Raw genomic sequence first — 17,379 nt, forward strand, 5'->3', positions numbered from 1 at the left:
GGAACTGGCACGTGATGTCACCCTGAGCATGACATCACCCTTCTCGGGCGCACGCCGCCGGGCGGAATCGCTCATCAACCGTGGCCGCCACCGATTTTTTTTCTAAATGGGTATTGGGATGTCGGTCGGTCTACCGCCGCCACCCCCCCCCCCCCCATCATCTCCCCCCATTGAGGGTGTTTAATATTTCATTCGTTACTATGTAGGTCGTGGATAAAACCATGTTTTTTTTACAATGGTTGAGAATGCTTACATTTGAGATTGACTGAAAATTGCTGTTGAATGAGATGTCTATTATGCAGTGAGTTAGCAAGTTATCTTATGTTTGACACTTGGAAAGTATTTGACTGATCTACTTTTTTTCCAAAAGCATAAAATGCAATTAGCCTCCAAATGGATTGTCTTACATCATGGATAATGAAATAAATATTTCTTTGCTTATTTTTGTTAATTTACTTAGGTGAATAGGTTAACTACTACCCTACAAGTGTACATGCATAACCTTTATAACAAGGGTACGAAAGGTTAACTTTATTTACAACGTATTGGTAGGGCAGTCTATACGATTGTGCAATCAGACTTGTGCACAACGTCACCATGTCAAAATAAAAGCCCCATGCATTCTCTCTGGCTCAGCAGAACCACCCTTGAATGAACTCATCAATAACCGGAGGCAACAACGTGCTTTAAAATGGCATGTTTTGCCAAATGAGTCATCGACATGACATCCTCGGTATAAGGTGAACAGAACAGAGCATAACACGTCAGCACCACTTAAATATGGTTTCTAATGAGAAAATAACTACAATAAAAACATAACATTTTCAGTACTGAGCCATCTAGATCACCAATAGCGCTTGTGTTCTCTAACATTACGAGGGAAATGAATATTGCATACAGATGATGTGGACTCTGATCGATTGGACATGATGTCATCTTATTTGATAAGCAATCCGGATGCACAACGGAATACGTCTTCCTATGGAGTCTCCCCAGTGCACGGGGGAAGGAATTTTCTTTGATAGCCAAGGAACAACTTGAGGCAGGAGGTAACGGGCACTGCCATACTGATGACCTCTAACAATGGTAAAACGTGAATATCCACAGCATGTTTCTCCGGGTACTGCTCTTTCCTCACAAACACAAACAATCCTTGCCAAGCATCTCCACTCAGGACTCTCCGGAAAAATAGTCTTATGACTCATTGATGATTCTTCATACATAATTTACACAGTAACAAACTACTGCAGCAAAGTAAAAAAAACACACATTCAGGGCCCAATCCACATGTTGCTTTCAATGTTTTTTTCCTGACTAAAAGGTCCCAATGTCTCCATTACCAATCATGTGGAAAATTACCAAGGCAGTGTGATTCAGCTGTTTAGTCGAGTTGTGAATCTGGCCCTAAGCTGTCTTTTCTAAGACCCAAGCTGTTATACACCGACAAGCCAACAGAGGGCATGCAGGGTGCCCTGTCAGCTGCTGTCACATTCACTGGAGCCAACATCTTGGTGTGCATTAAATTAGAAAAGAAACATGACCTCCATCCATTTGTGAATCCACTACTGGATGAAAGCCTCCCCATGCTACATCGGTTGTGCGGGTTGTTTCATCAAAATATTTCACCACGCCGGTCAGTGCGGTTTGTGAAGCGGGGAGCCAGGACCCATTCAGCTGTCACTCACCTTGGATATTAGCCATGGCCAGAAATCAAACAAGGGTTGGTGGGTTCATAGCGCAATGTGAAAACTATTGTGCCACCACTCCCCGAGTGAAAATAAAGGCACAGTGGACTGTACTGTCGTAGGATTGTGCCATAATCTATCGGCGATGAGACAAATTATCATTCAGAATGCAGCTGAATTGGACATATTTTACAATCACGTTTATATTGTCTTGCTTCGTCCATCTGGATTGTATTCTGTTATTTATTGTATTATCCTAGAGTTAACATTATCATTTCAAATGCATACCATTTACACAAATTATAGGTAAACAATTTGTACATGCTTGATTCCATTTACGTACTCTTATAACAGAAAAAAAGACATTTAAAGATATTAACCGTTTCACAATTACATGCCCAAAACACAGCTGCGACGAGTGTTGAACTATTTAACCACAATGGAGGTTACGTGATAGGAAAGGTTGTAACCTGTGAAGTTAAAATGTGCACGATTCCCTTTATATTTTCAAAATATTGGGCAAAACAATAAAAATCGATATGCTTTCTCTGATTTACCAACATTTATATTCACTAAATAAACCCAAAATACAGAATATATCAAATAAATCGTGTATTTCTCGAACTTGATTTTTATCTGTTATATGTTGAATGTTCAAGCTGCCAATAAAAGTAATAAATTACAGTAGTCACGATACACATTTTAAGTTCACTGTTATACCACGTACAAGCATACTGAATACATACCCAAAAAGATGTGTAGTCTGGTGTTTCGTGTTAACAGTAACAAATATAAGAAAGACAAACACACACAGTTGTGCTCAATGTTGAATATCTTTACATTGGGTAGACTTGAAGAATAGTTTAGTTTTTTCTGATTGCAAGTGCTAACTTGATACACTGGTGGATAATTTGCTTATTTTTCGAAAGCAACACTGGAGATGATTAATCCGATTTACAGCACCCGGTGCCAAATTATATAATGCCTCAAGGTCATGCATGGCGTTTTGAGCCCAAGCATGGAACACTGGTTGCTGTTGTATTGCCCACTCGAGGTGGTGTGTCTTGTCTTGAAACCGTGGCACCATTGGAAGTTTTTTTCCACTCTTGTTGAGTGTTTGTGAGACGGCTCTTAACATGGGCCACAGTCTAGTGCAGACGCAGGCAAAATTTCATTTACTTTGAACGTGTCCTCTTATACTTGGGCATTCATTCGAATGCGTAAATGAATATACACCTTGCGATAGTGTGGCTGCTTCTGCCTAAAGTTTTTAACCCCATCAGTGTGCCCGATCCCATGAGATCTTGGCATCTATACCAATATAAATTATTACAATGTGGGACTAAATTATGGGCAGCAACGGGAACTTGAACTTGTTGAACTTCTTTCTCAACGTTACATCACCAACCGTGCTAATTGGATGTGTGGGTGAACGACAACAAACTAAACACTAAAATAAGTTCTAAAGAAATGAGTGTTCAATTTAGATTTAGAGTGCATAGCTCCGCTTCAGTGGCTACCTAATAGTGCACCAGAATGTATTGTTGTTCCTTATTTCTGTGCTCCAAAGTCACCACCTTCACGAACCCGCACTGGCCAGTGTGGTGAAGTTTGGTCAAATAACTCCCCACAACTTGCACGATGGGGGAGGGAATACCTCATCCAGTCGTGGATTGACAAAAAGGCTGGGCATGATTATACAATTAAAGTCACAGAAAAAGCTCCAACCTCAAAACGGGTCTGCTTATCTGAGTAAATATTGAAGTGAATCATTGTCACAATGGATGTGGGATAGACGCAATAACAATAACCTACTGGTGTAAATATAATATATAGACAATAACCGACTGGTGTAAAAAGCAACGAATGATGTTTGACCCACATGACAAAGCAAATGAGTTTATGCCAAGCAATATTACTTGCCTTACCAGCAAGTACATCAACCATTTAGCTGGTTGGCAAGGCCATGCATAGGTACCGGTGACTCATTGCTCAAAAAGAAGCCAAGCTGTTACGAAGTATTTGATCCCCTGCTGATTTTGTACGTTTGCCCACTGACAAAGAAATGATCAGTCTATAATTTTAATGGTAGGTTTATTTTAACAGTGAGAGACAGAATAACAACAAAAAAACGCATGTCAAAAATGTTATAAATTGATTTGCATTTTTATGAGGGAAATAAGTATTTGACCCCCTCTCAATCAGAAAGATTTCTGGCTCCCAGGTGTCTTTTATACAGGTAACGAGCTGAGATTAGGAGCACACTCTTAAAGGGAGTGCTCCTAATCTCAGCTTGTTACCTGTATAAAAGACACCTATCCACATAAGCAATCAATCAATCAGGTTCCAAACTCTCCACCATGGCCAAGACCAAAGAGCTCTCCAAGGATGTCAGGGACAAGATTGTAGACCTACACAAGGCTGGAATGGGCTACAAGACCATTGCCAAGCAGCTTGGTGAGGAGGTGACAGCAGTTGGTGCGATAATTCGCAAATGGAAGAAACACAAAAGAAGTGTCAATCTCCCTCGGCCTGGGGCTCCATGCAAGATCTCACCTCGTGGAGTTGCAATGATCATGAGAACGGTGAGGAATCAGCCCAGAACTACACGGGAGGATCTTGTCAATCATCTCAAGGCAGCTGGGACCATAGTCACCAAGAAAACAATTGGTAACACACTACGCCGTGAAGGACTGAAATCCTGCAGCGCCCACAAGGTCCCCCTGCTCAAGAAAGCACATATACATGCCCGTCTGAAGTTTGCCAATGAACATCTGAATGATTCAGAGGACAACTGGGTGAAAGTTTTGTGGTCAGATGAGACCAAAATGGAGCTCTTTGGCATCAACTCAACTCGCCGTGTTTGGAGAAGGAGGAATGCTGCCTATGACCTCAAGAACACCATCCCCACCGTCAAACATGGAGGTGGAAACATTATGCTTTGGGGGTGTTTTTCTGCTAAGGGGAAAGGACAACTTCACCGCATCAAAGGGACGATGGACAGGGCCATGTACCGTCAAATCTTGGGTGAGAACCTCCTTCCCTCAGCCAGGGCATTGAAAATGGGTCGTGGATGGGTATTCCAGCATGACAATGACCCAAAACACACGGCCAAGGCAACAAAGGAGTGGCTCAAGAAAAAGCACATTAAGGTCCTGGAGTGGCCTAGCCAATCTCCAGACCTTAATCCCATAGAAAATCTGTGGAGGGAGCTGAAGGTTCAAGTTGCCAAACGTCAGCCTCGAAACCTTAATGACTTGGAGATCTGCAAAGAGGAGTGGGACAAAATCCCTCCTGAGATGTGTGCAAACCTGGTGGCCAACTACAAGAAACGTCTGACCTCTTGTGATTGCCAACAAGGGGTTTGCCACCAAGTACTAAGTCATGTTTTTGCAGAGGGGTCAAATACTTATTTCCCTCATTAAAATGCGTTTTTCTGGATTTTCTTGTTATTCTGTCTCTTTAACACGTAGGCTTTCGCGACCAATATTATTCATAATAAAGGTTTTTGGGTTAGATCGCGTTTATTTATAAATGTGTCGTAACCCTCCACCACCCGACACGGCCAATCAGCAAAAAAAGTGTCACGTTGACACTTTTTTTGCTGATTGGCCGTGTCGGGTGGTGGAGGGTTACGACACATTTATAAATAAACGCGATCTAACCCAAAAACCTTTATTATGAATATTCTGTCTCTCACTGTTAAAATAAACCTACCATTAAAAGTATAGACTGATCATCTCTTTGTCAGTGGGCAAACGTACAAAATCAGCAGGGGATCAAATACTTTTTCTCTCACTGTACTCTTATCTGCTTAGAAATGGCTTATCTCTACCTTGAAACTAATCCGATATATTAAATACAGTTTGTATTCCACCCGAGCACCTGCATAACTTCCCAACATACAAAATATTTACCTTCTCCCTTATGACTCATTGAATGTATTTAACACGTTTAACTATAAAACAAATATTAGTATAAACCTCTTAAATTTTGATTTAAAGCTTTCGTGACTTCAGGGATTCATATTCTTGGTTCTTTCGGTAAAGTCACGTAGAAGGGAGACAATAAAATAATAAAGAACCAAGAATATAAACCTCTTGTTCACTGTTAGTTTTAGACGATTTGGAGTTGCAATTAGATTCAATAATCAACTCCTTTAATCTAGTTTATCCCATCTCATAAACCTGTTTTATTGTTTTAGCCATCTCATTTGTACAATTTTGTTTGCTACATTCGCCTAAATGTAACCTGAGCATATCATTTGCATAAATCGTAACTTATCCATTATGAGTGTGTCCTGAGCATAATAATCATTTTCTGTTGATGAAACAATCGATGCCTCGGTATGTGCCGTTTTTACAGCACTTTGAGCTCAAACTATATTTTGAATGTCCATGAATCCAAAGTGAGCTGCAATATATTGTAAATATATAAGCTATAGGTTATGACCAAACAATGTGCCCGATATCAACCAATCTCAAAAGCTTGGAATGTGCACAAAATAAGAGTCATAGATTGTTCCGAATCTACGCTGCCAGTAGAAGGCAGTGCAGAAAAATCTATTGTTGTGCTCAACCATGCTCCCAACTGTCGTGTTCCCCCAAATATGAAGTATGGACAAATAACCTGAGCGAGCCAGAACCAGAATCTGTATTTACACTGGAGGAATCCGCTGAGCTATAAAGCTCTTTTACACAGATGTCCAGTAGAGGCGGGTCAGAAAGTTACAACTATACAAAAACACGATCGGGGTGCAACGTATAGGAAAGGTAAGCAAATCACAAAAAAAAATATTTTACCAGGTAAAACCCATTGAGCTATTAGCTTCTGTTTCAGAAGCGACCTGGTCACAAATAATATCTCAATAAAGTGGCTTATCACGTGGACATCTATAGCAGCCAAATAATCTACATAATCTAAACGCACGTTTACGTGGAGAGCCCCTAATCCAGCAGCGGACAAACGAAAAGGCCGTGTACAATTAAGAGCGTACGCGGTCTCATCAACACGCGGCACAGGGCTCGCACTCTCACCTGGTTGGTGCTGATGCTCGATGCGAGCAAGGAGCCGGCACCGGCATCGAGACGCCAGCGCAGCGCACCGCCACTCTCCGCATCCAGGGCCGTCAGCTGCCCGTCCAGTGTGCTGATGATCACCAACGAGCTGCGAAGCCCCACAGCATACAGGTGAACCGCCGTCGCCATCGCCGTGTCGAGGAGCACAGAACTTTTTGCTGCTTTTATTTACACGTGTTGGTGCCGGGCGAGATTGCAGGCAGCAACAGGGCACTGTGGAAAAGTCCACTCTTGTACTATACTTCTATGTCCCCACATCTATTCTCCACGCCATCCCTAACCTACACTGATAAGCGTAGTTAAGTGTTGAAAAAAAAAACATCACCCGCATGATGTGGGAAAGCCCTCATCCGGCTGTGGATTGACCAAATGGTTAAAATGTCTGTTCGTGTACATGCCTTAACTTCAGCAAACTTCTCACAAGGAGGTTTCGAGTTTTAATGTTTGCATGTAAAGACATGCAGAGGCAAAATGCTTTTGCGTGTCCAACAGCAGTAAAACAATCGTATTGTTACACTAGCCTCGCTGGCGCATTTGGCCCTCTCACTGCCACAGCCGTGCCTATAGTTGTCAATTATTCCCTGGAATAAAATGGATGATGGATGAGTGGCACGCAAGCCCCACTCACTCTCTTCATCTCATTCAAACATGCACTGTTGCACAATCTGTGAAGTCACGCAAGACATCACATATCTAGACACCCCACTGATTTACAAGGACCCTCTTACTTTCTTCTCAATTGGTGATTGAATATTGTGAAGGCAATGGATGGATGGCTCCATATCCTAGAGAGGACGAGCGTTGTAAAATATTAAATAGGTATATTGAGATTGGTGGCAGACAAAGAGGATTTGAAATAAGATGTATCCCTATAATTTTAGTCGAGTATCTTCTACATGCATCGTGCTGTATATTGCTTTGCGACTTGCAGATGGAATTGAGGTTGTAGTTGTACAGTTGTTATTTATTTCTGTTAAAATAATTGCGGGTCACATTTTCTCCGAAAATATATATACTGCATGCTGGAAAGGGGACATTTTTTGCTTGCCTCAAGGCTGCCAACACAGGAACTTTAGGTTCTCGTGTTATAAGCGGAATGACAAACTTATTTCAATAAAATCAGTATTGAGTGTGACTATAGTTTTCCAACATGCACCATTTCAATTTGTAAGCACATTGCATTGCAAAGCAGATTTTTTTTTCATAGAGCTTGTTGGTGTATTGCTTATCCGAGTAACAACTGTTGTTTCTCGACTTTTGAGGCAAATGATAGCCAGATGTATTTGAATAAGTCTACAGCAGTAGGAATATGAGATGTGTGTACATGATAGGTTCACCCATGGAATAGATCACATGACTGTGAGAGATGGCTATAGCATAGAAAAGGTTTTCATCTAACAGTGGATTGATTGTGGCTGATGATATTGTCAGTTATATTGGACAAGGTTAGTCAGACAAAAGTCAAATCCAAATTATTGTAGTCAAGTCATCAGGTGAAAGAAAATGCCTTATTGGAAATACACAATATCAGCAGAATATGACATGAATGAAAGGGCAAGTGGATAACACCACAGGTGCCCCTTCTTTCAATCTCTCTTTACAAACATCTTGTAAGTAAATAAAACAGATGGGATAATTGATCCATAGTTTGGACCCACGAAAGATGCAATTATTCTACATGTAAAAAAAGGAAAGCCAATTTATGGCAACTACAAAATTGTACAGCGAAACATTCAATCGGCAGTAATGCCGTGTTATTTTTTGACCATTTGAATTTCTGTATAAGAAGCAGACACATTTTAGACACCTGATCTTCAGCAAACATCTCTTTAGATTGAATTTAGTTTTGTTATCAAAGCTGCTCAGAATGTAAAATCTTGACTTAAAGCTTTCGTGACTGCAGGAATTCATATTCTTTGGGTCTTTCGGTAAAGTCACGTAGATAGGTTCAAACTAATAAAAAAAACTACGACGTTTCGATCACAACACAAGCAATCGTCATCAGGAGGAAAAAAGACCGATCGCTTGTGTTGTGATCGAAACGTCGTAGTTTTTGTTTATTTTATTTTATTAGTTTGAACCTATCTACATGATTTTACCGAGAGCCAAAGAATATGCTCAGCATGTAGTTCATCTGATGCAATATTCTTTCACTTGAAGTTGTTTTCTTCTTTCCAGAGTCCATTGTATTTAAGGTTTCATTCTAGAACACGTTTGAGACGTGACACAATGAAGTCACGCTTCTTAACCCTGAAGCGATACACGTCCCCCTTTCTTACAGGAGCCACGCAAACAGTGACGCATGTTGACACTGTACTCTTCAACAGCGCGGGAGTCAACCAACGCATAAGCCAGTTGTTTAAAACTACGAACAAATTGTGAAATACTGCCAGGATTTTTTTTTTACAAAAATGAACGCTTGGGGTTCAAGGCATATCATAATCAAAATTGCTGAAATGCAGCATGTAGAAAAAAGTTTTTACTGACATACGAATTGGAAGGAAAGGAACTTGAGCCAAAACACATCTCTGGGTATAACTGACAGTAGACAATACAAAAAACTTCGGCCCTTTGTCAACCACTCCTGAACAAAAGTCTCCCCATGCTGTGTCGATAATGGGGGCTGTGTGACGATACTTCATCATGCTGGTCAGTGAGGGTTGGTGAAGGGGAGGTTCAAGCCTGGTTCCGCTATCACTCGCCACCGATGTTATCCGTGGCCAGGACTCGAACCGAGGTCACTGGGTTCAAAGGGATTTGTGCAAAACCACTGTCACCATTCCCCAAAACCAATACATACATTTTGATTTAAAGCTTTCGTGACCGCAGGGATTCATATTCTTGGTTCTTTATTATTTTATTGTTTCCCTTCTACGTGACTTTACCGAAAGAACCAAGAATATCAATACATATTTAGAAGGACAATGACCAAGCATCTTCAAGTCAAGACTGTGGCCTAACCCAGGACAACACACATTTACACACTATACTCAGCTTACATACGCTGTAACGTGTGGGTTAATGGACTAGTGGGTCACTTGATGAGGCTGAACAGGTTAGAATAAATGAGACACCACTGCATCAATGGCTCTATTTTAAAAACACTATTAAAGTGAGAGCAAATTCAATAAAGCAGAATACTAAACGTAATAATCATCACTTAAATCTGCCTCTTCTTTTAGACAGAGCAACACCAATGTCGTCAGTGATCACGTGTCGGTTAGCCAAATATCACGGGATGGATACAAGTAACTCAAAATGTCAATAATACAAGCATGCCTGAAAAAAAGCGATGGTTTTATTTTTTTCTTCAAACTAAATGAAACCAACCGTATGTCTGAAAAGACAAACACCACCCACACGTAGATCCTGAACTAAATGCAAACAAAAAGCTGTAACTTCTGACTTTTCAGATGCTGGAATTCTTCAAACATAACTGGGTTTTGTTTGTTATTAAGAACGGCAATGGCCAGCTTTTAAATACACAATGATTGTTAAAAGTGCACATTTCGTCATGTGCCAATTTGCACGAAGTCAATGTAAAGCTGTTAGACCGTATAAAATATCACAATTTGTTTTTTTTGGGGGTTTAGCTTACAGACACGATTCAATTTCACTTGTAATGATGCAAAACAAATTGTTTGGTGATGCTGCATTGGCAGTGGTGCAAAAGCACAATTAACAAACTTCAGCACAAGAACAGTCCGAAAAGAAATGCGAGTTTTTGCCCAAATGGCTCTTCTTCATAGCATATATACGTCTCAAACATGAGCCGAATCATGTTCACTCTGTGATAACCACATGTGTAATGCTGATTAATAAGTAATGATCTTGAGTTATGAATACTGACAAATCAAATGTATTTTAACTTAATCACCCGATTTGGGCCTGATCTTTGTGGTCTTTAAGAATGTATGCAGAGTAGAGCCTGGTTAATACTTTCATGGGAAACTGCTTGGGAATATTGCACCAGATGTTCTAGGTTTGGGTTGTGAGCTCGAATCAATCTGTGCAAAACCCCAAGTGTTATCCCCAAGTATATTTCAGTTTCATCCCACACACAAAATATGAATTGACCAATCATTCCAGTTCATTACCATCCTAGAAAAAAAGTATTGAGACTCGGCGAGAGTTTACTTAGTATAAACAGCATTAAAGTATGATTACTATTATATATGCTTTGGTTCTTTCGGTAAAGTCACGTAGATAGAAACATAATTAAATAACGTGCATTAAAAACAAAATTTTTAAACCCACTAATGTAGACTGTAGCCTGGTTCTTAAACTCGGTGAGTGTACTGGCAGTCTATAATGTAGATTGTAGCCTGGTTTTTAAGCTTTTTTTGCTGATTGGCCGTGTCGGGTGGTGGAGGGTTACGACACATTTATAAATAAACGCGATCTAACCCAAAAACCTTTATTATGAATTGGTGAGCGCATTGGCAGTCTTTAATGTAGACTGTAACCTGGTTATTAACCCGAGTGAGCGTACTGGCACTCTATAATGGTTCTTTCGGTTTTATATTTTTTGTAATTTAATTTATTCCCGAAAGAAACAAGAATAAGTCTACATTATAGACTGCCAGTATGATCACTCAGGTTTAAGTTAAGCCAGTCACGAAAGTTAAGTCAAGATACTATTATATATTTAACAAACCAAACCCAATCTTATCCATAACCCTGTAATGCAACTAAAGTAGCAACATCCATTCCAATTACTACATGAATTGAAAGCTTAAGAAGTGTGATCTGGAAAGGGCAGCTAACAAGTGCACCCCAAGTGTACGGTATGTGATTGACCAAAAATAAATCCGTTTTTTTAACATAAGCTCTGGAAAGCAATGCACATAGGGGTAGCCACCACTTGCCAATATCCACTGCTGGCATGTAATGCACAGGGAGCTGAACATAATAATGTAACAAGCACCCTCCCAAAAGTAAATTGAAAGGTATTGTACACAACAGGATTGCGTGTGCATCCCATTGGGAGGTTCATGTTATATGCCATCACATGGCCACGGAAAAGCGAAACCACAGCAGCTAGTTTAACATGTGATTTAACCAGCACAAACATCAGCACAAAGTTTAACCCCCTCTGGCAAATGCAACAATTAGCAAGTACCCTTTTTGCATTTAATAGTGCGCACACAGACTCTATGCTGCGTTGTGCTAAAGTGTAAGCAGACATGTGCTAACCCCTACACCACAAGGCCATGTGACTGTGCACATGGCCTTACAGTTTTATTAAATTACTGCACATTGCATGACTAATACTGTACCCTACAGTATTCGGGTTTACTTGCGTTATTTAAACCAGGTGGGGGGATGCAATGGAATAACATCTCATTTTGCAAACAAGGCCTAAGACCAGAAAAGAACAGTGTGTGTGTGTGGTTATAGTGTTGCATAAGACACTTGAGTACAGTAACTAAGTCCTTAACGACATACAATTAACTTTTATAAACGGGAACATTTAGAAAATATCGTTCAATAAACATTTTCATTCCCTTTTGAATTCTCTCGCCTTACCCCGAGATCGTGGTATACAACAATTATCTTCAGGGTACATTCAAAGACGTTTGAGAGTTCCTCCATTGTGAGCATGTCTGGCCAATTGCTTTTCTTCATACTCTTTTGGTTCTTTCGGTAAAGTCACGTAGGTATCAAATAAAATAAATCACGACGTTTCGGGCGCAACACACAAGCAGTCCATCATCAACGTTTACCCGCCTGATGATGGGCGCTTGTGTTGCGCCCGAAACGTCGTGATTGATTTGTTTTATTTCCTACCCACGTGGGCTTCACCGAAAGAACCAGAGAGTATGGGGATTCCTGCAGTCACGAAAGCTTCGAATCAAGATTGCGTTTCTTCCGTGCTTTAGTTGTTACTCAGTTGTTACAGATGTTCTGTCCCCGTTGTCTTTAGAAGAACGCCGGGTGGCATCAGGCGCGAAGATCCAACTTACCGCTCACTCATTAGGAAAAAAAAAGGTCTTTGCCATCGTGCAGTTTTGCTCGTTTAACAAATCTATGATGAGCTAACAACTTGCACATGGAGAGCGTCGGATAATTAACCGGTTCAACCCCCCACCCCCCATACGCGCACCATTGCATTCACTCAACTCGCTCGCATGCCTCAAACTCGGTGTTATATATACAAAAAAAATACACGTGGAAAATAAACACACACGGGGCACGGTATATACAAGTCTGGTCATATTTTTGCATCAATAAGTACGCGAACGAGCGAATGTTAAATGTTTGCGTTTCGTTGTATACGGTTAACGAAGATTGCGTTGCGGTGTGCGTGCAGGCGACGACGTTCCGAACAATGATGGTCGGCGACCTTCCCCGAGTTAACTCTCTCTCCTCTCTCTCTCCTCTCTCTCTCTCGTGAAGAGAGACGAGAGAGACGACCTCGCCTCACCTGGAGCTCGGCGTCTTGCCGCCCCCAGCGAGGATCCCAACTCCACCGCGGCCCGAGTCGTCCGGCTCCTGCCCCAGCTCTTCATCCGGCCCATAGGCGAACACCAGCGGCGGTGGTGGTGGGAGTAGCAGTAGCAGCAGCAGCAGGGCCCATACACACAGGGCTCCCATGGACACTTATTCACTTGCTCATAACAAGGGGGGAGGGTAAAACAAGGCGGATGGTGGTGGTGGTGGCACTCCACAAACACCGCTAACTATAGCACCTATCAAAACGTGAAAGCACCAATGGCAGATTTTTTTTTAAAGCACCAATTTTCACTACAAGAAAACCAACGATTATCAAACTCTAACCAGCTACCAAACACTATCCCCCAAACGCCTCCAAACAAGAGCAACCACAAGTGATGTGCATAACCCAACACTGTACAACTGCTTCGCGCAAAACGATGGCAACTATCACAATCAACAACACACTAAGTGCAAAGACGAATCGATCATTACTGTGCCATTCCAAACAGAGTGTACAATCCCACTACAAGCCACGATACCCAATCACAAAGCAAAGGCGACACACAACGCCAGTTGCGCCGACCATCATCCAAAAGCGTTCACTCGCACACGTGTTCCACCACAAACCACCTGCAGCTACGAATGGGCTCAACAAGCACTTAATATCCGTACCTTTACGCCACTTAACTGCACCACAATTCCACCACCATCGCCTGTTACCCACTAAACTGCACTACCACCACCACCACCGCGGTAGTGGTTGGCCAACCGTTCACTTTAAACAAAACTGGAATCAACTTCATAAACAACTCAAGAACCGCCCCTCCCCTCCCAGCAAAATCAAAACGGAGGACCCGAACCGCAACTCATCCCAACCACACCCCTCTAACGTTAGCCGCTGTTGTTGCTTGCTGCTGTTGCTGCTTCCCCCAGCGATTGTCATCAAGGTGGCAACTGCAAGCGCGAGTCAAGTCCAGACGCGTGTCGCGCGGCGCTTGGTTGCCTCTTCCACGCGCAACGTGACGACAGGTCAAGCCACGCCCAGCCGTTGGTAGACACGCCCACCACGCGGTAGACACGCCCACCACGCGGTACCACCACGAGCCCTCCCTCCCCCTTCTCCTCCCTCCTCCCCTCCCTCCTCCCTCCCCCCGAAACGTGTTAACGGGTCCCAAAATACTGCACCTGTAAGTAGTACTGTATCGACATTTAGGTAACTATTCATGTACAGGTTAAAAAAAAAATCAAAACTGTTCCATCAGGAGACATTTCTTGAATTGTAAGTCTTATATTTTTATTATTTTATTGTTTCCCTTCTACGTGACTTTACCGAAAGAACCAAGTATAGGACCCATGGTGTAAAACGTGCAGTCTCCAAACTCTTATTATCCGCTCTATCTCTCTGCGATGAGGGAGGGGGCCATTGCCCGAAACGTCCAATTTTTTTGTTTTAAATCCGTCTCTCTTTAAAAGACCAGGCAGCGCGTTCTTGACGAACGCATTGAGTCTCTGCTGTTGTTATCTTCTCCAAATGATGGGGCCACTTTGCTGAGCTATCATTTGTGGCCAGGTCGCTTCTGAAAAATAAGTGACTCACTGGGCCTTTGTCTGGTAGCATTGGGATGGTCGAGTGCTGTATTTGTATGTGTTTGGGTGATTTATTTACCTTTATTGTACTTTGCACTCCTATCATGTTTTTTTAAATACTGTTTGTTGTCGTAACGTTCTTATCCGCCCCGACTTGGACGTCCGTGAGAAAGAGCTTTATGGCTCATCCGATTCCTCTTGCGTCCAATGCATTCTGATTCACACGTGCGGGCCAATCGGCGAACGCTCTCGCCACCGCGAGTTTTCATGAGGCCCCGCCCCCCCATGAAACCCCGCCCTCTGTGAACACCGCCGCGCGCCCCTCCCTCGTGTAAACCCCGCCCCTTTTAAAACCCCGCCCCTTTTTTGGGTCCCGCCCACGGTTCTTGAAGGGCTGACGTCATTTGCTCGTACGTGGCTCGGAACACATGGCCAGTGAGTTGGAGCGGGTAGGGGAGGGCGCCGGTGGTGGTTGGTGGCTTTGTTCCTTTTCCGTGCGCTGCAGATTTTACCTCTTCTCTGCCACCACCCCCCCAGCCTCCTCCCAGTTTCTGCGCGCGCACACAGCCTCGGGTTATCTCATGCGCACGCGTGAGAGAAGTGGGGAGTGGAGTGGAGGGAGGGGGTGTGTGAGTGAGGTCAAGGGGGTCGTTGTTGCTCTTTTACGCCGCGTTAATTGGTGCGCCATTAACACCCGACGGTGGTGGTGGTGGTCATGCAATGGGGTCGATGGAGCGAGTGGTGTTTACTGCAGGGTGATTGCGAAAGACATTTCAGACGTAGAATACTGGATGAATCCGGTGAGCTACAAAGCTCTTTTTCTCCAGATGTCCATTGCAGTGGCTCGTCGTAAATTCATTCATTTGGATAACGTACAACTCAAATATAAAATGTACTTTACTTTGTAGACACGCATTTGGCAGTGTGTTCAGGGCCGTCCGACACCAGCTTGGAACTCGGTGAATAAGAAAACATTCGAATGCTCTTGTTATTGGGCTTTATAACAATGTACAGCGACTGTCAGTCACTTCTAGATGTGAATACTTCCCATTCCCCAGCCCACGGGGCTTGTTCGACCACACTTCTTCACCATGATGGCCATGCCGAATTTGGTGAAACGGGAGAAGCCCACGGGATCGCATCTCCCAATGTCAACTTCGCCACTTTCAGCCAGGGCCGGGACTCAAACTTGGGTGGGCCATTTTTTGATTTAAAGCTTTCGTGACTGCAGTGATTCATATTCTTGGTTCTTTCGGTAAAGTCACGTTGAAGGGAAACAATAAAAATGTAAAAAAATAACACTCACGACGTTTCGACTGTAACGCAAACAGTCATCATCAGGTGTGAAAAACCAACGGCAAGAAACATTTGAAAGAAGTGGCGGTTTGTATTTATCTATTTATTTTTAAAACGTTAGCACCACGGATAGCGATTTGACAGTTTGTTTAGATGGACGAGTCCATCTATGTTCGGAAAAGAGGAGGGGGGGGGGGGAGACGAAAAATTAATGTATGCTGTCTGAAAGCCACCGTAAGCGTGAACAATCAATTAAGACCCGAAATGGTTTATCAAATCCTTCCAATGATTGCTAAGTCAGAATCCATCTTCTCGGTTGAAATTGTCTCTGTGTTTGTACATGTGGATAGCCTCATGAACGAATCTCTCATGGTTGCCCGATGGCTCGTCTCCCCCCTCCTCTTTTCCGAACATAGATGGACTCGTCCTTCTAAACAAACTGTCAAATCGCTATTTGGGTGGGCCAGTTCATGGGCGGAAGTTGCTCCAACGATTGAGCCATCCGTAACAGCACGAATGTGACTGTGAAAACGTGCGCAGCGTCTTTAACGACGCTCGAGTATCGTTTTAAATTGGTCATGTATGTTCTCAAAGCGGTTACCGGTTTTAGTTTTAACAAGCCGAGTTAAAAAGTCACTCTTCACTGACACATTCTGGGAGATGGGGTATCCCCCACCTCTGTATGGCCACATAACAGCAACACGTTGTAGGTTATGTGTAGTTGACTTACAATTACGTCAACGGCAGTATTTGTTGAACTCGGCAAAAATCTGAACCGCTTTAAAACCGGTATCTAAAACAGTCACAATATTAGTTTTTTTACATGCATATCTTTAAATTCGTTCATTTCATAAGCCATGTGCTTGAGTTAAAGTGCAGACATATCCTTGCCTTATAGGTGCATTTTCAAATACAGCATTAACTTGGTTTCGGTATATTTCTACTCGGCACCCTACCAGCCCTATGCCACTGCACGATCACATACTGCTGTATACCACACAACCTTGTCCAAGACTGACCTAACCACGCCAAACCTGCACATCACCTACCACAGCAAATCGATCGGGTTACCTCTTGCCAAGGCCGTAATTAAAATATATTGGGCGACACACGTACAAATATGCTCAAAATGTCCCCCCCAATATATTGCTATAAAAATATACTTTTTTTTAAATCATTGCTCTGCTGTGTAAATAAAAACAACAATTTGCTAAACCTTGGCCACAATATCTGGACTTGTCTTCATATAACAATGCATAGATTTCTGCTAATATGATTGTGGTTGTACTTTATTA

The 17,379-nt window shown here is 42.5% G+C and overlaps 1 protein-coding gene across 4 annotated transcripts in view; it reads right to left on the reverse strand.

Annotated features, from left to right (window-relative positions):
* Positions 1-14,249, reverse strand: part of EIF2AK3 (eukaryotic translation initiation factor 2 alpha kinase 3) — a 35,151-nt gene extending 20,902 nt beyond the window's left edge. For 2 of the 4 annotated variants that reach the window (XM_032950483.2, XM_032950481.2), the window contains exons 1-2: positions 13,191-14,248; positions 6,722-6,851 (exon numbers count right to left, since the gene is read on the reverse strand). In XM_032950483.2, coding sequence (XP_032806374.1) covers positions 6,722-6,851; positions 13,191-13,360 — 300 coding nt within the window. In that variant the 5' untranslated portion in view covers positions 13,361-14,248. Of the gene's footprint in view, positions 1-6,721; positions 6,852-13,190 lie in introns of all 4 variants that reach the window. The other 2 variants (XM_076065904.1, XM_032950482.2) reach the window with 2 other exon arrangements.
* Positions 14,250-17,379: the final 3,130 nt, after the last annotated feature.

Source organism: Petromyzon marinus, chromosome 9 (genome assembly GCF_048934315.1).
Source record: "Petromyzon marinus isolate PM22_M1 ecotype Great Lakes invasive population chromosome 9, UKy_Petmar_22M1.pri1.0, whole genome shotgun sequence".
NCBI classification, from domain to species: domain Eukaryota; kingdom Metazoa; phylum Chordata; class Hyperoartia; order Petromyzontiformes; family Petromyzontidae; genus Petromyzon; species Petromyzon marinus.